Source organism: Pygocentrus nattereri, chromosome 28, assembly GCF_015220715.1.
Source record: "Pygocentrus nattereri isolate fPygNat1 chromosome 28, fPygNat1.pri, whole genome shotgun sequence".
NCBI classification, from domain to species: domain Eukaryota; kingdom Metazoa; phylum Chordata; class Actinopteri; order Characiformes; family Serrasalmidae; genus Pygocentrus; species Pygocentrus nattereri.
The window spans coordinates 25,427,966-25,452,174 of NC_051238.1; the positions used below are offsets into that span (position 1 = coordinate 25,427,966).

Below are 24,209 nucleotides of genomic sequence, written 5' to 3' on the forward strand. Positions count from 1 at the left end.
ACAATCCCCCCCCCGCAACTTGGGCACCTCGTCTCCTCTCACTCCCACTCGCTAAGACTTTAATCAAATTATCCCTTCCTTGACCTTCAAGAGCAACATTAAGTCACGTGCACACACGTGCATCCATTCAGGAGCATAACAGCACTGCAACACTTCTCAATCCTGGGCTTGGACTATATGTTCATATTTTTCTCTGCTCCAACAGAGCTGATTCCTCAGTTAATCAACAAGCCCTTCCTGACTTGTGCTGGGTGTGCTGAAGACGAAAAACTGCTAAATCAAGCAGGTCAGGGGAAATCCAGGCCCAGGATTTAGAACCACTGCTATACATCACCAATTTATCAGTCAGCCACCTATTTACCCAGTGTGGGCAAGGCAGCATGGGAAATGTAGTCGTAGAAGTCGACTCGTCTGTTATCTGAATCATTGGAGCTTTTATTCAGTCATCATCAACATCATCACCAGCATCATTAACATTCTTATATAGTTCAGTAAATTATATTCTTTAATATTTCAATATTATATCATAGCCATTATCATTCATGTAATATACAGATATCAATGAATATTCCACCTCCTTAGTTGGCAGGAGTACGAGTGTCTTTGTATATACAGCATGGCAGAGAGAAAAAGAGAAGGGTTGGGTGGAGGGGGAGATAAAAATAGTAAAGAAAGGGCTCTGTCATCGTTTCATTCCCTCGGTGAGGATGTGCTAAATACAGCTATGAGCGGCCCAGGCTCCATCAGCCTCAGGAATCCACCATTCATCTCAGAATTAGCTGCGGAGGCTCTTGGAAATCGCATCGTATGTTTTAGCGGCGAGCTGGCAAGATTCCTCATATCAAAGAAAGGCTGACAGAAACAGAACCGAGAGCGTCAAATCTGTAGGGCCTCCAGTGAGTTTTGAGACATCTGAAGGACGGACTCTTTATTTTTCCCTGCCCAACAAGCCCTGCCTCCTGTACAAGGATTGGCTAGTAGTTCAAAAGCAGTCCACCAATTGACCACCAGCTCAAACAATGGCCTCTTTTCCACTACTGGGCCAAATGGTCCGAGCGCCAATGGTGACCATTCCTGTGGCTTTTCCACACAGACGCAGTTCAACACAGAACGCTTAAAACTACTTCTGAATGTTAAACAGCACTGCTTATGTTAAACAACCCAAGTGCAGGGTTGATTCCACGACCTGGCGCTCTGCTATTACAAGCATAGATGATAAAAACTTGTAACAGTGAGAGCAAAGTTGAGGATTTGCAGTGGAGTGACAGGAAAGCCAAAGCTGAACCTGTTCTGTAGTGCTTTAAGTTGTAGCCTGCTAGGCTAAGCTAATGCAAGAGTTTCCATTTACATTTTACATTTATGCCATTTGGCTGACGCTCTTATCCAGAGCGACTTACAGTTTGATCATTTTACACAGGTAGGCCAAGGTGGTCTTGCCCAAGGACTCTAATTGGTGTAGTGTAGGATGGTTACCCAGGTGGGGCACTGAACCCCAGTCTACAGCGTGGAAGGCAGAGGTGTTAACCACTACACAGAGCCTCCCACAGCAGCATGAGCTCTGTTCCAGCAAACATATGCTTACAAATACCCGTTTAGAGGATAAAGACTAACATCTGTGAGCACAAATTCAAATGACGGGTGTTGGTGTGACAGACGGAACCAAAAGTGTTTTGTGGTGGGTGATGTGTGTGTAGCTTTTAGCCTGTTAGCAGTTAGCCACTTCTTTGTGTAGTGTTTTTTGAGTATTCCCTGGTGATTTAGGGGTATAACAGATGGAAAAAGAAAGTACAGCCCTGAGAACTATTTGACTTGACAGTGGAAAAGAGGCCAATCAAACAGACAAGCAAACATTGTCCCTGAAGGAAAGCTAATGCTAACGTACCAAAACATGACTGAGCCTTTAGCAGCGCACTGCTTGAGAGCGTGACCTCTCTATTTAATCCTAGAGCGAGCAGCAGGCGCCACTATCAGTCAGTCAATCAATATATGTATGTTATCTCCCACCGAAAACTAGGCAAGTAAAATATTAATTTACACAGAAATCTAAAGGAACAATTATCGTTCACCTGCATCTCAGTACAAACTACTAGCCAACCCTAGCACAGGCAGTGAGATGCTACTGGCCAAAATAAGATCCAAAAAAAAAAAAAAAACAACTTTAAATATAAAATGTAAAGTCTTTCTGTCAGGATTTATACATTCTGTCAGAATTCATACAAAAACGTGACTAAACCTTTACGACTGTCCCACTTAGTCATCAAAACTTCAGCCGAGATGTTCAATTTTACCATAAAAGGAAAAGAACTAAGATTACACTACAGAAAAATGAAAAGTCACAATAATGAAAGAGCCATTTGCAATGAATCTTAAGAACATGCATGCAGAGTTGGAGAAACTCGCACTGTAGTTTTTTTTTAATTATTATTTAATTTACATTAGGCTACTCATTTTGTGCAACAATGCGCTAGCTGCATCGCACGGCGCCATGGACAGCCCTCCGCTCTTCAGTATTCACACACACCTGTTTTTGAATGATCTGAGAATGCAGTCCATACGATTATCTCTTTGTCTGTAAACGCTGTTCTGTTGCAAACCCTTAGGTTCCCTTACCGTCCCGTATGAGTGTGAAGCAGAGACGGAGAGAAAGCTTGAATTTTCGGTAATCGGAGGTGAATCTCTCAGGGACTTGTACGGTTCCCTTTACCTCAAACCTCCTCAGTCTATGACATCAGACCAACTGTTCTACTAATGAACTGACATCATCAGCAATCTGCTGTATTAGCATGCACAGACCCTTTAGGGTTGATCAGAGGGAAATGCATAGCAATGAAAAGAATGGGTTGATTTACAAGAATGCTAAACGCCATCTTTATGCTGTAATTTGTATACCTGAGGTGTAGTAAGCATTTTAATATAAGCTTTAGATATTACTTGTATACTATGATAATTTAGTAGTGTTATTCAGAAGATGGATTTCTCTAAAGATCAGGTTTTTTAAAAAACGTTGACTGTGAAGCACCAAGTCCAGTAAGATCTCAACCCTGTAGTAAAGGTAATGGAGGGGTCATGTATCACTAGGCCTAAATGCTAATCTAATCGTGTTTATCATTGTGTTCCTCTCATCTTCTCCATGATCAATATAGTGTCCCGCACTGTATTATGTTCCCTAAATCCACATCCTATTATGTACAATAGCACATACACTATAAGTCTCTGTTGGATGATATGCTAGGGAGATGTGAGGGGCCACACACTGGTTGAGAATTTGGCCTGCTGAATTACATCAAGGGAAACACATGCCATGAAATGACCAGCAGAGGAGGCCATAGTCTCAGTGAATAAAGAACGCCAAGGAACTAAGAGGACAGAAGGAGGTAGAGAGAATAAAGAAAGTGAATACTGAAGTTGTACATTCAAATATGGCTTTAGGAGGGTTCCCATCATACCTGACCTCTGGCCGACCTTATACAGTGCTCTATACATTAGGAGTACAAAATATCGACCATTTCTCACTTAAAGACTCTTGAAGTTTTTTTGACAGTGAAGTGAATGGGACGGCATCTTTTTCCTACTGACAGAAAGGAGGCAAATACTGAAAAGAAAAGTAAAGCACACGTTCTTTTTTTTTTTCTTCTTAACACGTGGTGAGAGCAACACATGACAGCACAACACAGACGACAGTGTAGCTTCACAGTGGTTTGGCAGACAAAGCGAGAGTTTTCCAAAGAGCAGAACCACAGGAGAAAGACAAAGCAGAAAAAAATGGAAAAAAAGCAGAAAGAGCATCAACAGGAGGAGGGGTGGAGGAGGAGGATTAGGGCTCATCTCCTTTTGCTGTGTTTCTTCAGCTCATTCACCGCTCCGGTGCTCATCCAGCTTCTGGCATTTCACGTTTATTTTCATTCTTTCATCTTTTGTCCCCCCGTTTCTTTCCATTCTTATACACAAAGAAGGTGTCTGTCCATGTCAGAGAGGTGGAAGGGATGCAGGTGACATGCTAGTGCAAAGGAACGAAGGTTTTTTGTTTGTTTGTTTGTTTGTTTTTTACATGTTCAGTCCAGCCAGTTTCAGAGCCGACCTGCTGAGCGCTTAACCAGCAGGTTCAGATGTACAGTTTGAGATCCAGGATCCTGCTGACAAGCATTTATCCCAGTGACTCTTGGTTGAAGTGAGCGGGGCTAAAGCAAAGGGGGTGGACCATGGGGCGCTGGTTACCTAGAGGAGGGACTACTGCATTCAGAGGCGGGGCAACAGAACTGATGGGCGATGTCATCATCTTCCTCTTCTCTATGAACAGATAGAAGGACAAAGCAGAGAAAGGCAGAAAGAGAGAGACAGAGTTTCAGACACATAAAGAGGACGAATGAGAAAATATGGTAACAGAGAGAAAGAGGGTATTAGAGATGAAGGCATGGATGAGAGAAAAACTGCCCACCCACTCTTGGCCTAAAAGACCCAAATTTGTTATTTGTCTTAAATGAATTAAGATTAATTTTTGGGCAATGGACTTAGTAATGGACAAAATATTCAGCCCTACATTTACATGACAGCAACGTATTCTTTGACCTCAATTTTTACAGCAAAGCTGTGTTATGCATCACATCCACCAGGTGGCAGACGAACATCATTAGCTAATTTTACCCCCTATATTTTCCAACAGCTCCTCTGACCCAAACTCCAAGTGGAAAGATATTCCAATTGATGCTATTACTAAATGGTTTAAGATAAATGTATATACATTTTCTTAAATTCTTCATGTAAATTCATCTAACCCAAACGAGCCTGATTGGTAAATCGGGCTGCATTTTTTTTTTCAATCTAAAAATGATAAATATGTATTTTCATAAATCATTGATATAATAATAGACCCAACAGGAATGCTCGGCGTGGAAGTGGGCAGATGGTAGAGCGTGAGGGAGAAATGATGACTGTATGGGTCATGCAGTGACAGCGTGTGGGAGAACTCAGAGTGGGCTGGAGAGTGTGTGTGTGTGTGTGTGTGTGTGTGTGTGTGTGTGCATGTGTGCGCAAGTACGCGTGTGGGAGCGAGGAGTATCGTGTCCGTTGTGGTCTGTGTCTATGTGTGTGATTCATGCCTTATGAAGTGGGAGGCACGCTGTTCAAATGGGTGATATGAGGATGTGCCTGTGTGCGGGTGCGTCAGTTATTCTGCGAAACTAATTTTGACTGGCATTATTTAGGTTTGGATGGAGTAATTGCACACAGGGGACTGGAGAGGCAGAAATAATTGAAGCAATTGAAAACAGTAAAGTGCTCATTCAGCTTCTCTGCGTAGCTCACCTCAGTGCCTTCATAAAATTGCAGGAGGGGAATGAAAACTAAGACATTTTTGGATCCTGCATAATCTCTAAAGAAATAAAAGTCATGCAAAAAAGGGCTTATCTTAGCTATAAAACATGTCCATTTTACCATCGTGCAGTACATGTAGTGTAACATCATGTACAGTTTATACTAGCTGGGTGCTATTAATAGTAAAACAGTAATAGTAATACACTGTGGTTATTACATTGTTATTGCTAGGCTTCTTTTTCGTATTGATCTCGTTATTTTTCCAGGCTGCTGATGAGAACCACTTAATGTAGAAACTTTGTCCTGTAAATGGCATGACAGCTATGACTTTCCGTTTTTCTACTTCATACATTTTAAGATATTAACTTGAACTACTTTTTCCATAGACTTACAGTGAGCCATTGTGATACCATAATCAGGTTTAAACCATCTTAAATACCTTTCTGATCCTTAAGTTTACAAGCACTGGTATTTAATTCAAGAAATGGATATCTAGTAATTTATTAGTTTATACCTATAACAGCAGTTTTGTAATTATTGTTGGGTCACCTGACCTATCCATGCTATGCCCATAAATGCGTTCTTTCGTACCAGCTGTTGCCAGGTTGGATAAGCCTTTCATTCTGAAGATTCACAAAAACACTATTCAGACTATTGAGTAATTGCTACAAAGACACCTTGCTGATAGAAACAAGGCAAGTTTGATTAATAAGACAAGAAAACTGCCTTACTAGTACAAAACTATGATCTATTCAAACAGCACACAAAAGAAATCTGACATGCAAACAAATCAGGTATCAACAGAAATAATCCTCTTTGAAACAACAAAAAAACGGCTTGCTTCAGTTTCTTATCTGTTGAATGAAACTGTGTAAAGCTTTCCAACAGTTGGTATGAAAGAATGTATTTGTGGGTGTAGAATGCATGTGTCACTTCTATCAACTGAGGAGACTAATTTGACAGATTTGCTTAAATGTTTAGCAAAATGTAATATCTATTCAGTACATTTAATAAAGTAGGCATATGGAAGATAAAAACAATGCAATGTCATAGCAGAGTTATTCAGGCGGCTTCACTTCGAGTTTTAAAGATCCTAAAAGCTCCAAATTTTACTATAAAGTTTCAATTAAAACCTTAAAGTATTTTGCTCATTTGCTTTTGGGTGGAATCTGTTTATATATAATTATACAAATATTACATAGTAAGAAATTTAATATTTTACATAAAGTACCAACGTCTATGCACTATTTCACGGTGCTTAGGGTCAAAAAGTATCTTCTTTCGGAGGCACTATTGTCTAATCTAATTCATGTGAGCAGAGTAGGAGGATGAGGGGTGAGAGTTGGGAAGTGGGTAGAGAGGGGGTTGCAGGGTTGGGGAGACAGGGGAACTGGTTTTTGGGAGGGGGCTTCTGGCCCTTACCTTGCCTGCTCCGGATGCCGGGCAGGGGGGAGGGCGCATGGAGGCTTGGGCAGAAGAAGCCGCGCAGGGCAGCAGTACTGGTGGTGGGTCGAGTGGCTGTTTGCGGTCAGACTGGTGTGGAGAGAGGTAGTAGTAGTAGCAGGAGAAGTAGCAGTAGTGGTGGTGGTAGGATTGGTACAAGTAGTAGTACAGGTGGAATAGGGTGGTGACCTGACAGAGAGAAAGAAAGAGAGAGAGAAGAGGGGAAGATAGACACAGCGAGAGAGAGAAAGAGAGAGAGCGAGAGAGAGAGAGAGAGAAAGAGAGAGAGAAAAAAAAGTCAAGAAAGAAACAAAAGGATACAGACAACAAGGACAGCCACATGCATACAGTACAAACACTTTAGCAGCAGCAGTAGAAGCACAGTTAGGAAGCATTATGTAGTTATATGGCATTATGAAGTGATACATAGAAATTAATGTTATATCTAGTGTTTTATGGGGTTATACAGGCATATAGGGCAGTATGAAGTCAGTGTTATGTAAAGTTATGCAAGATTGTATTGAGCTTGGTTAAGTTTGTGAAGATGACTATTATACAGTACACAGTACATGTAAAATGGAGTATATCCTCGAATCCTCGACTGCTTTTTAGTCTTATTCATTATTGCACCTTACATAGCTATGGGGTGAAACAGATTATTCATAACCAAAGCACACAGATGTGCTAAAATGAGCTACTATTAATGAAAAACCAAATCATAAAAAGTTGGAACAATGGATGGCAGCACAGTATGCAATAAGCTATCATCAAATAAGGAACGAACAAACTCGCTGAACAAACCAATGAACTTTTACTCCGGATTAATTTCTATAAATCTTCTTCCTAACGCACGTATACATGCTCTGTACATGTCCAAACTGTCAAAAGGCTTACTTTAGACAGGCACAACAGAAGAAGTATGCAAACAGAACAAAGCTTGTCACAAAAAAGAAGTAAAAGGAACATTAACAAGTCATAAGGAAAGGTCTGATATCGATGTTAACCAAGGCCTAGACTGAGTTTAAAGCAATTACAGGTTTATTCAAGGTTAAGAGTGCACGATAATTAATGCACCCACACCTCTACGCAATTTAGTTATATAAAATGCACCTCAGCCATTGGAATGAACTAATAACTTACTAATGATGTAGGAGGAATTCAATTTTAAGGCGCCAAAACAATCACTTTTAATAAATGGTAATCAAACAGGATTGCATTCTGTGTACTGCAATACTGGGATTTAAATGATTAAGACTGACACCTACTGGCCGAACTGAACAGTCCGTCTGACCGTCACCTGCTACTGACGTACAATTAGACAACAGGAAGGACTCCCAGTATTTTCATGTGCTTTTTTTTAAAGAGATGACTTTTCAAATCTATGTTTTAATTACGTGCAACTCTAAACATTGGGTAAGTTTACGTCCTTCCTTCACCATCCTGATTCCACTACTCATCAGCGGAAGTCTAATCTGTTAGGCTTACACTGAACATGGACATATCAAATACAGCAAGAGCACTCAGCGGCATCAATAGCTAAAGCAGACACAAAGACACACAGCGGGAGGGGAGAGGAGCAGAGAGGGAATGCCAAATTAAACCTGGGACATAAGCAACAGAAATATCAACTCAAAAGAAAGAGAACTGGAAAGAGGGAAAAGAGAGGGCAAGAACAAGAGGAGAGAGAGAAAGTGAGGGAACGGAGAGGGTAATGAATGACTGTGATCAGGATGGGCGGAGGAGACCGATGGAGAGATGCAGGGGCGAGAAATGGGGAGTTTGAAAGAGTGTGTCCATGTGCTGGCAGGCTGTAGAAGAGGGACGTCTTCGGTTCAGCTCGTGGAGAGAAGGGGCACGGCTTCATGTGGGTTCACGGAGGGATCTAGATAAAACTAACTGGCCATTTACTAACATCTTCCCTCTTTTGAACTTTTAAAAGCATTTGCCACAGGCATAAAATTCATTCTATCACTCCGCACCTTCCACCATCAACTTGTCCTTTGAGATGCTACTGGCTCCATCAGCTCATTGTTTTGTGGTGATGCTTGTGCTTTCCTGGTTTGAGAGAAATGACTGATGTGGCTTCTGCTGCTAAAGCTAAAGAACTGATTGTGTTAAAACCTTAGCAGGACAGACTTGTGGTCACTTCAGCATGGAGCCAGACATGATCTCCCATCACATCAGAATACGCTTCTGGAGGCAATGTTTAAAATTGTTGTGCTGGATTGCAATAAAATCTGCTATTATTCTACAACCTGCCTGAGTTTCCCCAAACCACGCACTTTACACTCGATGATGCTGTTTCACTAGCTACTTAGTAATATGCTGTCATGTTCTGCTTTGCTTCATTTGAAGACAGAAAGAGTTGTCTTGGCTTGTTTGCAGCTCGTTTGACTCAAATGAAAATCGAACGGTTCATCCTTTTCTGGATGTCGCCGCCGGTTCTTTCAACATCGCATTCACTCCAGCTTTAGGCTCACAACTTAAATGACAGGGGCTGTATGTAGCCGCTGGGAACCCATCTTCATCTTTTAGCACTATTGCAGTGCCGTCTTCTACGGCGTAATCTGGTTTAATCAGACCGTTTCTCTTCAGTGGGTAGCGTTTGATTTTACTGCTTGCCACTTGTTCTCCACACATGCGTCGTACATCAATACGCTTAACTGACTTCAGCTATGATATACGCAACGAACCACAAGCTTGCTGACGCGTGTGCCTCCTACTTTGAGCTCCACTTTCACAAGATGTTGGAACCCAGTTTGTTCTCGCCCTAATACCTTTCTACACAAATCTCGCCCGCACTCCGCAATTTTCCCCACATATGTGTTCTCAGTGTGGCCTCACGAGACTACTTCAGTGTATTTCAATGGCAACTACACACCCGCCCAACATTTCAAGACATTTTAATAATACATTATATGTATTGTGATGTACTATGTACTGTTTTTCAGAGGTCTGCTAAGCAGGAACATCAATAAAACCACAAAGCCACATTTTAAAAATGCTTCTAAAACTGTCAGTACAATTAATTTTCATTATTCAACTGCAGTTGGGATTAAAACTTGTGATCTCTGAAACCTTATACCGGGGATGTCTAAGCTTATCCGCGAACGGCTGGTGTGGCAGCAGCTTTCCATTCTAAACAAGCTGGAGCACACCCAATTCTACTTGGTCTTCAAACAGCTGATAACATGGGCTTCTATGTTATTGGAATGAAAACCTGCAGCCACACCTGCCCTTTGCAGACAAGACTGGACACCTCTGCCTTAGAAAGGCCATTTAGGAGCTTCTTGTAAATCTCTGCTTATGCAAAATTCAGTAGTCAATACAGTGATGATAGCCACAATGATCTCAGGAAAGCTTATTGTGACAATTTATCATCATAACAATAACATACCATCATATCGCACAACCCTACTACACACATACACCCTCATGACTATGCAGAGACAGGACAAGCAGGTGAAACTTTCTCATTAACTCCCAAAATATCCTATTTAGCTCCGATGACTACAATGCTTCAACATAAAAAGCATTTGATGCGCAAAGATAAACAGTTTTAGATTGAATGGTCCTTTTGAGAATGACGTCCTCAGTCCTCAGAAAGAGGGCTGCCCATGAGAGATGGTCAGGTCACGTTACTATTAAGTGAAACGTGATTTGAAAAGGCATTGTTGCATTCAGTGAATGTGTCTCTTCTCACAAGAGCTGCCTCTTGAATACAGGTTTTATTAGCAACCGGTGACACCCCTCCACACACACACACACACCCACACCCACACCCACACACACACACAGACACTTAACATTTAGAGGTAAGCTGAAATACAGAGCTAATCAATCTTAGAGCTAAGGCCAGTAATGATGAAATGAGTGCAGCAGCTGACTTGTTTAAATGTCTATGTTTGAATGATAATGACCGTGTGCAAATCTCATAGCTGTCGGTATGTGGGCGTATATATATATGTGTGCTCTCTCTCTCTCTCTCTCTCTCTCTCTCTCTCTCTCTCTCTCACTTCGTCATACTGTCACTCCTTTCCTTCCTCGAGTCTCTGTCATTATTCCCTACGCACCATTCCTTCTTGCAAAATTCCTGTCCATTTCTCTCTCCCTAAAATCCCTTTCCTTCTCTTTCTCTCCATCTCTCCGTCGCCCACACTGTTCTTCACGTAAACGCACTTGTGATAACTCTCCACGTTCCCACAGCAACCATTCTCTAGCTGAAACCCCGGAGAGGGAGAGGCAGAGGCAGAGAGGGAGGGAGAGAGAAAGAGAGAGAAGGCACAAGAGAGAGGAAGTGAGAAAGGTATAGAAAGAAGCACAGAAATAGGAGAAAGAGAGAAAGATAGGAATAAGGAGAAGCAAAAGAGGAGAGGAGAAGGACAAGACGAAGGAAAGTAGGAAGGAGAAAAAGAAGGAATACCAGAAAGAAACAGTGTTGATTCCACATCACAGTAAATGGACAACTACATTAAACAAGAATTGATCTAACCCATTTTCGCTCGTGGTACCATCACCAGTGACAGAGCAAAGTTGACGCGTTGGGCCAGCACAGTGCCAGGAGGTTGAGGGGATGTGATTAGGCATCATGAGTGGGCTTGATGCTGTGCCCTCACGGCCACCCCTCTAACTCAGCTATGTCTTGTCAATCTGATTTCACTCAAGCCCACAGCCTCTTTATTGGCTAGACACAATGTCAAACCACGCTGCGGGAAAATGTCACCACGGTTCAGGTGGCCTGCCAATTTCACCACACCAAATTTAGTCAAAGATATTACAGCTGGAAGCGTTCATCTATCATTTTATCTCTGCCGGCTCCTCTCCGTCATTTCATATTCATACAACACATATGCCTGTCACTTACAGTGGAGTTGAATTCGACAGAACCGTATAAATGCACATATAAACTCGCGGAAGCTGACGCTAAATTTATTACCAAATCCGTTTAACTGATAGCCGCTTACATTAGTAAGAACAGCAGAAAATGAGTCAACCATGTTCACCTCTACTGTACCTCGCTTCAGTGAAGGTTTCAACAAATATCATAATAAAAACACACAGATAGCTAAAAGGATGCGAAACCCAAGAGGACAGTTCATGTAGTGCCATTATAGAGCACTCAAAACAGAGCTCTTAAAAGTGCTTTCATTTATGATCCCATTTTTTCTAATTCTGTTTAGTATTCTGCTACTGATCTATATGTCAGACACATATTCTGTAAAACTTTCAAAATACAGTCTAATTTCAAATTACTGTCTAATGCAAATGTTTGAATGCCCTGGTCATACGACTTTTCTCTGACGTTTAACACATTCCTACAGAGAGCACACTTAAATATGGCAAATTTTAATACATCATTTCTATTTGCTGAGTCGGGACATCAAAAATCAAAAATAATGATTCGTTGGACCATGTGAACACCTCAGATCATCACAGCCAGGGATGCACGATTCAAATCTGGAGATTTTTGTTCCAGAATATGCAATTAGCCAGTTTATTATTTTCACTCGGTTGGCTGGTGTTGCTGTTTTATGAAATGAATGACATTAGCCAGGTGCGCTCACACTGTATTTGATGCTGCTGCTACAACTGTACCAAAATAATGTAGCACACTGTACAACAAGGAGGTGTGAAAGAAGCACCACTGAGAAAGGAAAATCTATTGTTTATATTAATTATATATCTAATGTAACTGCATTGTTTGAACACAAGTTTGCCAAATATCAGCACCAATCAGCTACTCACTCACTCCAGCAGTCACTCCAGCAGTCACTCCAGCAGTCACTCCAGCAGTCACTCCAGCAGTCACTCCAGCAGTCACTCCAGCAGTCATTCAGTCATTAGTGTGTTGATTTTAGTCATAACTCTCAGTTCAAATATTGCTCAAAATAAGGTGAGAATAGTGGTGAAACCAGTATCTTTAATCAAACTGTTGGCTGAATTTATGGGTTACGCCTGGAGTCTTGTGTTCATTTAGCTTACACAGTCTGAGCTTCACGTCAAAAAAATGGCCAGAACAAATTGGCCGGAACCATTAGCCATCAGCCAGTCTGACCATACAGAACACAAGACTCAGACTTGGCCATATAAATTCACGATCACTGCATTTCACTGTAGTAATAATAATATTAATAATAATGGTATTTTTTATTTATATAGCCGGTGGCAGCTCAAAGTGCTTTACAGACATGCGATAAAAGAGATATACAAGAAATCATTAATTAAATGCTAAGTTTTTATTTCAAAACGTATTTATTAGTTTTAATTAAATGCTAAGAGATCCGTTTTTACATGTTTCTTAAAAGTGAGCACTGAGCTTGACTGTCTAATAAAAGGTGGAACAGTTTCACAGTTTAGAAGCAGAAAGAGGCCTCGCGGTGTTTTCTGTGTTTTACAGAGGGTATTTGCAGAAGGCCGCTATCTGCAGATCTTAGATTATGTGCCAGAACATAAACAGACACTCTGTGATGTAAGCAGGTGCTAGTTCACTCTGAGCTTTAAAAACTAGTGGCAGAACTTTAAAATCTATCCTGAATGATACAGGCAGCCAGCGCAGGTCTGTTAAAACAGGAGTGATATGATCTCTCTTTTTTGTTTATGTTAGGATGCACGCTGCTGCATTTTGTATGAGTTGTAAAGGATGTATAGTTTTCTTAGGAAGCCCAGTAAGAAGAGCATTATGGTCGTCAAACCTGCTTGTAACCAATGCATGAAGAAGTTTCTCTGCGTCGCTCTGAGAGAGAAAAGGCAGAACTTTAGGGATATTTCTCTATGACATGATAAAAAGCTACTTAAGTGACTGGGTTTACATGGGGGATAAAACAGAGCTCAGAGTAATGTCTGAGATTGGCCAGGATGATCATATAACATAATGAAAAACTGTAATTTGTTATAGAGCTCGTTTTCATATTGCAGTCCTCTGCGAAATCACTAATGCAAAATTCAATACTGCAATTAACAACCACTCTTTTCTACAGCCCTGATATGCACAGCCCAGTATTCTTCAGTGCCACACGACCACAGCTCTACACACTTCGGTGTCCTCCCTGCTCAGACGCACCTGCCAGCTCAGCAACTAATGATCATGATAATGACCTTTCATTAGCTGAATCAGGCACAGTCGAGTAGGGAGGACACCAAACTGTAGTTCTCTGATCCTACAGCACTGGTACAGGAGGATCCAACTGGCATCAGATTAGAAGCAAATGAGAAGAAAAGTCAGACTGATGAACCATATGAAGGCTCATTTTTCATATAGCGGCTTCAACAATTTGATCACACGTGGCTGCTGGCCCTGGCCTCGTAAATCCAGTTACCTCAGCACTTTTAATATCAGCTCTATCCTAATTTCATCCTGTTGAACAAGAAAGATTGAAAAATGGGAAACATGAGGTATGTGTCATCCCGACCCATCCTGCCATATTTAATGGTAAATTGGAAAACTGCAGTTTCCAATTTGTTAAATTCAGCAAACAAACAGTAATTGTGCATCACAATGTGCAGAGGTTTGTACTCTGTGGAGGATATGTACTCATTTTCACTCAAATACGCAATCCGACCTAGGGCACCCAAACATTTGCCCATGACTGTATTACATGTATGTACTGAATGTACAAAATCACATGCAACTCATCAAAATGCTGCACACACTACATACCCGTGGCAGACATATTATTCAGCCACAAATGGGAAAATTGAATTATTATAATGGATCTGAAGTTGGAACCACAACCGATAATTTAATGCCCTATTTTTCAGCTCACCTCCACTTAGTAGTTACTATCGTAGTGGATATTTCCCTTCTTCTTCAACTCCGGCTCAGGACAAAAGTGCACGCTAAAATAGTTTACATAATGTAAATGTTCACTATAATTGTTATGCCTGGGTTTTAACCACTGCACTTCATTGGTGGATTATAGCATGAATAGTGTTGGGCAAGCTAGTTAAAAACATATCAAGCTACCAGCTCTGCTACAAAAAATAGCTTGTGAAATATATCATGAAAGATATTCTACAGAGAAATGCAGCTAGTTGTACTACAACCCCAGTTCCAATGAAGTTGGGACGTTGTGCAAAACATAAATAAAAACCGAATACGATGATTTGCAAATCCTTTTCAACCTATATTCAATCGAATACACTACAAAGACAAAATATTTAATGTTCAAACGGATAAACTTTATTGTTTTTTGCAAATATTCACTCATTTTGAATTTGATGCCTGCAACATGTTTCAAAGAAGTTGGGACAGGGGCAACAAAAGACTGGGAAAGTTGAGGAATGCTCAAAAAACACCTGTTTGGAACATTCCACAGGTGAACAGGTTAATTGGAAACAGGTGAGTGTCATGATTGGGTATAAAGGGAGCATCCCTGAAAGGCTCAGTCGTTCACAAGCAAGGACGGGCGAGGTTCACCACTTTGTGAACAACTGCGTGAGCAAATAGTCCAACAGTTTAAGAACAACGTTTCTCAACGTGCAACTGCAAGGAATTTAGGGATTTCATCATCTACAGTCCATAATATCATCAAAAGATTCAGAGAATCTGGAGAAATCTCTGCAGGTAAGCGGCAAGGCAGAAAACCAACACTGAATGCCCGTGACCTTCGACCTCTCAGGCGGCACTGCATTAAAAACCCACATCATTCTGTAACGGATATTCCCACATGGGCTCAGGAACACTTCGGAAAACCACTGTCAGTGAACTCAGTTCGTCGCTCCATCTACAAGTGCAGGTTAAAACTCTGCCATGCAAAGCGAAGCCACATATCAACACCACCCAGAAACGCTGCCGGCTTCTCTGGGCCGAGCTCATCTGAGATGGACTGACACAGAGTGGAAAAGTGTCCTGTGGTCTGACGCGTCCACATTTCACACTGTTTCTGGAAATCATGGACGCATCTCTGAGGGTTGGGGGGTGAGTTAGTGCCCATGGCAGGGGTAACTGGCACATCTGTGAAGGCCCCATTAATGCTGAAAGGTCCATACAGGTTTTGGAGCAACATCTGCTGCCATCCAAGCAGCGTCTTTTTCAGGGACGTCCTGCTTATTTCAGCAAGACGATACCGAGCCACATTCTGCACGTGTTACAACAGCGTGGCTTCATAGTAAAAGAGTGCGGGTACTAGACTGGCCTGCCTGCAGTCCAGACCGTCTCCCATTGAAAATGTGTGGCGCATTATGTAGCGCAAAATACGACAACGGAGACCCCGGACTGTTGTCCCAATGGAGACCACGGACTGAAGAACACAGTGGTGAACACGCCCCTGTCCCAACTTCTTTGGAACGTGCTGCAGGCATCAAATTCAAAATGAGTGAATATTTGCAGAAAATAAAGTTTATCCGTTTGAACATTAAATATCTCGTCTTTGTAGTGTATTCAGTTGAATATCGGTTAAAAAGGATTTGCAAATCATCGTGTTCTGTTTTTATTTATGTTTTACACAACGTCCCAACTTCACTGGAATTGGGGTTGTAGTACCTACATGGCCAAAGCATCTTGTTGAATTGAAGGTACTTCATGGAAATTATAATGACCTGCTAGGTCAATGATTTGTTCTAGATATTATATTTAAAATGCCTGCAATACTTTTACCTCTCCTGCAGTACAGGAACACTGCTGCTTTTCTATTCTTATGCCATACACCTGGATCACTATTTGATGAGGCTTCCCACAAGAGGGTTTACTTTTCCTTTTTGTGTTGCCAAAAAAACTTGTTGAGTTTGACAACCTAGTATTATACAAAAAAGTAAAGGATTACAGAGTCTTCCTGCCTTTTCCCACTTCGAATAAACAATCAACCGTGCTAAAGCTCTTCTCTGATAATCATCTCGTCTTATCAGAAAGGCTGTCACCATGCCAATGTCTGCATGGCTTCATGCCACTGTCGTGACTTACCACTAAGGAGGCATAGAACGACGTTTTATCAGCACAACCACATGAACACATCATTAGGAAGAATCAACACCAGCTAAACTAGGGATGCACAACGACATCAGAGTCAAATCAGTATCAGGAGATCTATAGATTTATAACTATAGACTGATAACTGATGTCATACTTATTATACTCCAGAAGAACAGAATGTTTGGGTGATTTTATACATCACCAGATATCGCCATTGACGCAGAATTCCTATATCAGTGCATTCCTAAACTAAAGGATGCAAAATACATGTAGTGTGTATGTAGTGTTCGTCAGTGCTACTTAACTGAAAAACAGATTTACTGCTGAAAAGCTACTTGATTTGTTTAATAGCAATGCCACCATCACACCACTGGGAACTGGCTGGCTATTGATGTTACCCTCAGCATGGTGTTAACCAGTGTTTAGGACCTGGAAATTTCATTGTGGTGCCTCTCTTAAGTATATTACACATATATTGATCGGGTAAACCTTACATCACATCTACAGTTACATCATGCAGTAACAGCTGCTGAACTGCGTCTACACCTCTCGATCTCTCTCTATCAACTTTCACACAACCGCATACTGTATATCTCTCCTTGGACTACCTTACTGACTGGGCCTGCGGCGGAGTGATGCATTGTGGTGGGATGACTGCAGGTTCCTGTGCGCTGCAGTGTGCAGAGGGAAGCTCGGGGCAGGCCCACAGCAAAGCCCCCCACCCTAAGCTATTTTTTCACCCTCACGGCCCAGTGGGGAACGAGTAAGCGCGCTGAGGCTCTCCTCCGCGCCTCTGCCTCCAGTTAAGTAGGGAACGTAACTGGATGGAAGAAGCGGCATGAGATCACTTAGGCGATTTCATTAATCATGGCCAACCTTTTATTACATTCCTTTGTTAATAATCAAGCGCAAAGTGTAATTGGGATGGCAGTGGCAAAGCATGAAAGACGGTCCAATTTATTGCAAAATATTATCGCTGTACCGCTGGAAGAGGACAATTCAATTTGCATATCAATACCAGCACGAGTACACGTGAAGCAAGGACGAAAACAGATTGGGAGCCTAATTATTTCGAAACGTGACATCACTGTGTCCTTGTCCGTAACTATGAGGTCCAGCCTTGTCCGTCTGCCATGTATCGCAAACAAGTTGTCCTAGGGATGAGACACACTCACTCACACAACTGTGTGTGTGCGCTCACTCTCTTACTCTTTCTCTCGGACACACACACACGCACAGAGGGAGAGACACAGAAAGTGAGAGAGAGAGAGAGAGAGAGAGAGAGAGAGAGAGAGAGAGAGAGAGAGAGAGAGAGAGAGAGAGAGAGAGACAGAGAGAGAGAGAGAGAGAGAGAGAGAGAGAGAGAGAGAGAGACAGACAGACAGAAAGAGGACGAGGTATGTGTGCAACTTTTTCTTTTTTTTAAGTAATGCGGTTCATCTACAGCCGTTGCCATGACAACCCATCATTTATCCTTCAGATCCGTGCTTCATTTTCATCCAAAGGAACCATCATAAAGATGTTACAGAGCAAAGCTGATCGTTCCTAACCACTTTATTCTTTTACAAAACCCATGCGCTAACCACATACTAGGCTAGTGTGTAAAAAAAATGATGAGCCATACTGTTAAAAAAAAAAAAGAAAAAAAAAAGAGAGAGAGAAAGCTTTGCATACACCTGATTCTAGAAGTCCGGGGAATTATCGCCAGCGTGTGACTGGCGTCTTAACTATGGACAGAATTAAGAAAACGTCCTGCCTTGCAACATCTCAGATACTCCCTGACATTTTAGCCAAACACCCCTCCCCACCCCCACCACCACCACAAGGCTGTATAATTACTAATATGTCATGTCAAAAATGCAAGGGCAAACGTGGCCCTTGGCCATACAAACACATACACACATTCTTACAGGGCATTGATCGCTACGGCAACAGCTAATGGGGAGACTCATAAATGACGCACACGTTTAGATGATGTCTTGATAGGTTACGTAAGTCCTAGTCTTTCAGGCTTCTGGCGCAAGGTTCTCGGAATCTCTCAATATCCATGACCTTTAATGTGCCACACCGCTCATTATTCTAGTCTAGATGAAGGCACTCCAGTGAAAAAAGGTAATACGTCATTATAATCAATGGCATGTCCCCTATGCATTCATTTTGACCTAGATAAGATAAGCCACTGCAACACTGCTAGGAGTAATGACCTAGTCCATCTTAACGTGGACCAATGCAGGGGTACATACATCTTTATTCAGCAAACTGAAGGCTGCAGATCCCCTCTGCGGAGGACGAGAGAAGAGAGAAAATGAGGAACAAGAGAGCTGAAAGAATGGGTACAGACCTGTCTTTGTTGGAGTCTCCATCTGGCCTATGGATCCAACAGGATGTGGAGAGGTGAGGAAGAGAGAGAGAGAGAGAGAGAGAGAGAGAGAGAGAGAGAGGCAGTAGGGAAGGAGAGAATGGAAAAAAAAGAGAAACAGACAAACACACAGAGACAAATGCAGGAAGAAATATCAATAAAAGTAATGACAAAATTTAACATACACAGCTTAACACATTATGCATGAATTCTGATGGGATGAACATTTTTTAACATCAGCTTCTATCATCTATCCTTACATATCCAGTTTCTTAATAGTGCACATCTAATACCATTATTGTTTTGTACAACTCAATGACAATAACTCTGCCATTGTAGGGCAAGTCATTACAGTCATAGAGTGCATGTGATCCAGCTGCAAATGTTAATGCAAGACACGTCTATAAAACTTAATGCTTATCTCATCAATGTGCAAGATGGATAGTGCAGTGGCTGAAAGAGAACATGAGAGATTACACACTTGACATTACAAAGGAGCTAGAAATGAGGAGTTGGAAGGTTAAAAGACTGTTAGAATCTTAGAATTAAAGTACTGTGAGCACCACGAATTTGACATCAATACCAAAGTGAAACATTTTCTATGCTCTGTCTACATGACGGTTGATTACAGTAATCAGTGACACTATAATTACTATCTGCATTTACTAAATGTTATTTCCTAACAATAATAATAATACCTAATAATAAATAACTCCATAAATTAAATAACAAGTGGTCAGAGTGCCTCCAAGTCATATTTCATCTTATGGTAAAAACGGGAAAAAATAAAACTGAATTTCTTCAAAATATCAGGGGAGGTCAATATGACCGGGGGGGTGGGGGGGGGGGATGGGGTGCATGCACAGTCATTGCAATCAACAAAATCCTGAAAACAAAATGTTTTTGGAGAAGTACGAAGTTGTGGAGCCCATAGTGTTCTAGCCACAGAGAGTTGCGGCCTTTAACGAGCGAGCTAAAGGGCTAACCACAATATCCACCGTCGTGTGAAGAACCTAGGCATGTGTCATGCATCAGATGGTACATTATTATTACAACAGGTGTGTTGGAGTGATTACAGTTGAACTGTACTGAGAACTTCAAGTGATGAATTTGAGTCATAAAATGAATTGTGATATTTGAATATCTGTATATCTGTGAAGGAATAAAGAAAAAAAGAAAGAAAAAAAAAACAGGCCAAAATTCGTGCAGACGGTTAAAATCTGAGAATGTGTTTTAAAACTCAAAAACAGCCCTGGGAAATCAGTAGGTTTCTGTGTTGGATACCTCTTTAGACGAGCTAATGAGTTAACCAGTACAGAACATTGGTGGAAGATGTGCCAACATGTTGCTTTGCCAGCGAAAAATATTTTCTGTTTCTGGACCTAACAAACATCAGCTGGAGTAGTGAGCGATAAAGCCGTGCCAAAGCCAACTCTCTGAGCCCTCTCAGCCTCAGCGTGTGCAGGAAGAGCCGAGAGAGTCGGACATGAGCTGAGGAAGAGGGTGGGCTGTTAGAGGAAAAACTTTGCTTATGCACATCGTAGCTGTGGCCGACAACAGCTGGGAAATAAAGCACCATGACTTAAGCGTAATCAGTGCCCCTTCTTCTAATAGCAGGGAACGCTAGTGCATTACAAACAGTGATTTTACTGTTCGAATCCAGGCACCTCGAACTCCAATACCCGCGCACATCCCTAATCTGAGTGGCATGTAAAGTCCTGATTTATGCTCAGATAATGGCTTATCAAGATCATACCTCCATCACTCATCTCTTCTGACACACCATATATTACTCACTGGCTTCTATCCATGACAGTAATTGCCACCTTCAGTGGACAAATGTAATTAAAACACTCCATGATAATTATTCTGAGGAATAATTCTACCTCGGGCCCTCTCCCACACAGAGCGGTAACGTTACACTCCCTCATTTGCACAGACAGTAGTGCAGTTAAAACAAAAGGCTTCAAAATGCCTGCCCTGGTGATAACACAGCCAATGCCAAGCTAAGGTACGCTCCACCAAAAATACACCGTTAGATCTACAGCATCACTACTTGCCTAACTGAGAGAGCTGCCTGTAAACTGAGAAAGAGTGTAAGTGTGACTTTAAGACATTCATTCAGCCAAAGAAACTACATGGAATAATATCCCAATTACAACAATTACAACTACAGCATTACCAAAAACTGTTTTCCAGTGACATATTACTGATCAAAGTAACGAAATACTTAACAAACCTATTGGTCATGCTGAACGAGGCCAAAATAAATACATAAAAAAAAGATTAAGTACTTATACCTTAGATATTTATGATTATTATTTTATGCTCTATTTTAACCCAAGGCATTAGATAGTAGAGATACTAAATATACTAAATATATACAAAATCATTATTCATGAGGTACTTTCTATTAGGAGATGGAAAATAATTTGTGAAAATATTATTTTCTGTAAAAAAAAAATTTCTTTTTATTTTTTAAAGGGAATTTTAAGGATCAGGATTTATCATGAGTTTACTAAAACTGTATTTAAAAAATGCTGTCCTACATTTGTAGGTCACCACTGAAACACAAAGCGCTAGGCTCCATCGGCGGAGCCTTATTTTAGCTACACCCTTGCATTTTAGAGCAGGACACGACCATATGGTGAGCAGCAGAAGTTTCGGAAGGGTTATGATGGCTGTTATGCATGTTTAATCATTTGTTTTTATACAAATAAACATAATTACGGGATAGGATCACTCACAGCATTTCAGTCTAAAGTCCACATCAGTTAAAAGTCAACTGTGTTTTGAACTTTGAACCAACTTGGTAGAACGATGCATATCAGGCTCTGAGCAAAGTGTGTATCTAAATAAAAGAAATTCTATTTTTCATCTGGTGGAAATTTGTACACCTGACGTTTTCTCAGGAAACATGAACTGTTCTCCATCCTCTAGTGCATTATAAATATGTTTTATTATCATTCTTATTAGTAATAGCCTATAACATATATAGAACTAATGTACAATTTTATTACTAGCACACAGACATAGGCTGGGCATAGGGAGAAGAAAGAGGAAAGAAAAATCTCACAAGAACAGTGGATGTACATGTCCCCTATGAGTCAAATGCAAATCAGAAAAAGGATTGCATGGTGGTGCACCATCTGCTCAGAACAGAGGGAGGATGGAGCGACGGAAAAACGGGGAACAAGGCATAGGAGGAAAGGAACTGAAGATCAAGAAATGCAGTGTGAACAGCAATCAGCAACATATTCATTATATCTTGGAAACAGTGTTTATTTTCACTGAAATATGTCACACCTGTGCTCAGAGCTCTTAGGATATGCGAGCATCCTGTTATGGTCATTCACCTTCCTTTGTTGTCAGCTCAAGCTACCGCTAGTGGTTCTGCATCCAGTGCAACAGATGTTGAGCACACCGGTGCACAACATGAGCCAGTGCTTTCCTGTCTTTTGTGTCTGGCTAGTTGGCTACACACAGCTCTAGCAAACAGATATCAATCTGCGCCACTTATTACAGCCCACCCATCTGATCCCAACGTTCTGGAGCACATGTTTTCAATAACCGATCAGCTGCTGGGATCAAGTCAAGAATAGGGGATTTCAGAGTAGCCATGAGTACTTAAACAGAACATTTGACACTAAGATACAGACAAACAAGTGTCTTTCCCTTAAAAGAATAGGTTTGCGATTTCTCAACCCACACTAACGGAGATGGTTCTAATCATGAATAGGACTGGACGTTGTTGAAAAAATGTTCATTACCAGTACTTTCACTCTGATTCTGATTCCTTAATACTTTTTAATACCTCCTTATGAATACTGAACTACGGAATTAAAGTCGTATACTGCAACAGACTCCATGCAGAACAACTCAAAAGCACATCTCAAGGCTCACTGCAACTAATAAGACTACATGGGTACTGAGATTCGGTACTGAATGACACATAAGCCTTAAATCCTCACTATTATTGAGGTAATTCTGGTTGATAACAAAAAAAAAAAAATATATATATCTTAATGCCCTAATCTTAAATAGCTGTAATAGTGAGAAACTCACCACTCCTCTCACTAAGCCTACAGACCAATGGCGCTAGAGCTAGGCGATCAATAAATGTATTGCTCTAATAGTTCTACTACATCTGCATTAAAAAAAACTTATCTTGGACAGGCGATAGTCTCTCTAGTGTTCTCTCTCAGCTAACAGACAGTCAGAGGAAGCCTTTTACACGGGGTGATTGAAAAAGATCCATCCGATTTCAAAATGATCCATTTCACCTGTAAATCATTACAGAACAAGGCAGTAAGTTGTGGATGGCTTCAGTGAGCATAAAGGTTACTGTGTAATTTTACAAGCGCTCCATATGAACCTCCTCCAGCTGCACGGACATCAGCGTGTTAGTCAAATTCATCCCATACTCGATTGAGCAAGTGGTTTCTCACTGTACTCACGGCTCTTTTGGGGGATTTCGGAGACCATCCTGTGCTGTGAAACCAACGACGAACGCTCTGAGCTCTGAGGTTCACTGCCAACGAAAATCATTACGGCGGATTCACTCTCACTGAAGTGGAGAACACAAAACCCTTTCTGCTCAGGGGTCGCCGACTCCTCTCAGACGTCTGAATGGAGACATCTTCCGGTGACAGTCAGAAACTCTATGACCCCCCCCCCCCCTTTCAATTGGTATGTGATTGGTTCCTAGGCGCCTCACGGTTGAAATCAGATTAATCTTTTTTTAATAACCCTGTATTTAAACTAGGGATGTGCATTCCGACTCATTTTGATATCCACATATCCATAAGATGACCGCACCGGTGTTGCACAAAAATGCAACAAATTTTACGGAATACCTTTCGAAACCTTTCCTTTATCATTCAACAACCGCTAAGGGAGATCAGTAGGTTTTCACATCGGACGAGTAACATAACAAAGACTATGTTAAACGATGTAATGAGCTAAATGTTAGTTTGTTTGAGAAATATAGTTTAACAGTTTCTTGACCTTACATTTACAATTGCATTTGGCTCACACTCTTATCCAGAGCGACTTACAATTTGATTGTTTTACACAGGCAGGCGAAGGTGGTGTTAGGAGTCTTGCCCAAGGACCCTTATTGGTATAGCGTAGGGTGCTTACCCAGGCGGGGCACTGAACCCCAGTCTACAGCATAGAAGGCAGAGGTGT

The 24,209-nt window shown here is 41.3% G+C and overlaps 1 protein-coding gene across 2 annotated transcripts in view; it reads right to left on the reverse strand.

The window, feature by feature from the left end:
• LOC108437580 (IQ motif and SEC7 domain-containing protein 2) overlaps positions 1 to 24,209 on the reverse strand; it is a 123,461-nt gene that overhangs the window by 90,751 nt on the left and 8,501 nt on the right. Inside the window, exon 2 of one of the 2 annotated variants that reach the window (XM_017714749.2) lies at positions 19,002 to 19,028. The exons of the other annotated variant lie outside the window; for it this stretch is intronic. Coding sequence (XP_017570238.1) covers positions 19,002 to 19,028 — 27 coding nt within the window. The remainder of the gene's footprint in view (positions 1 to 19,001; positions 19,029 to 24,209) is intronic. 2 annotated transcript variants of the gene reach the window in all.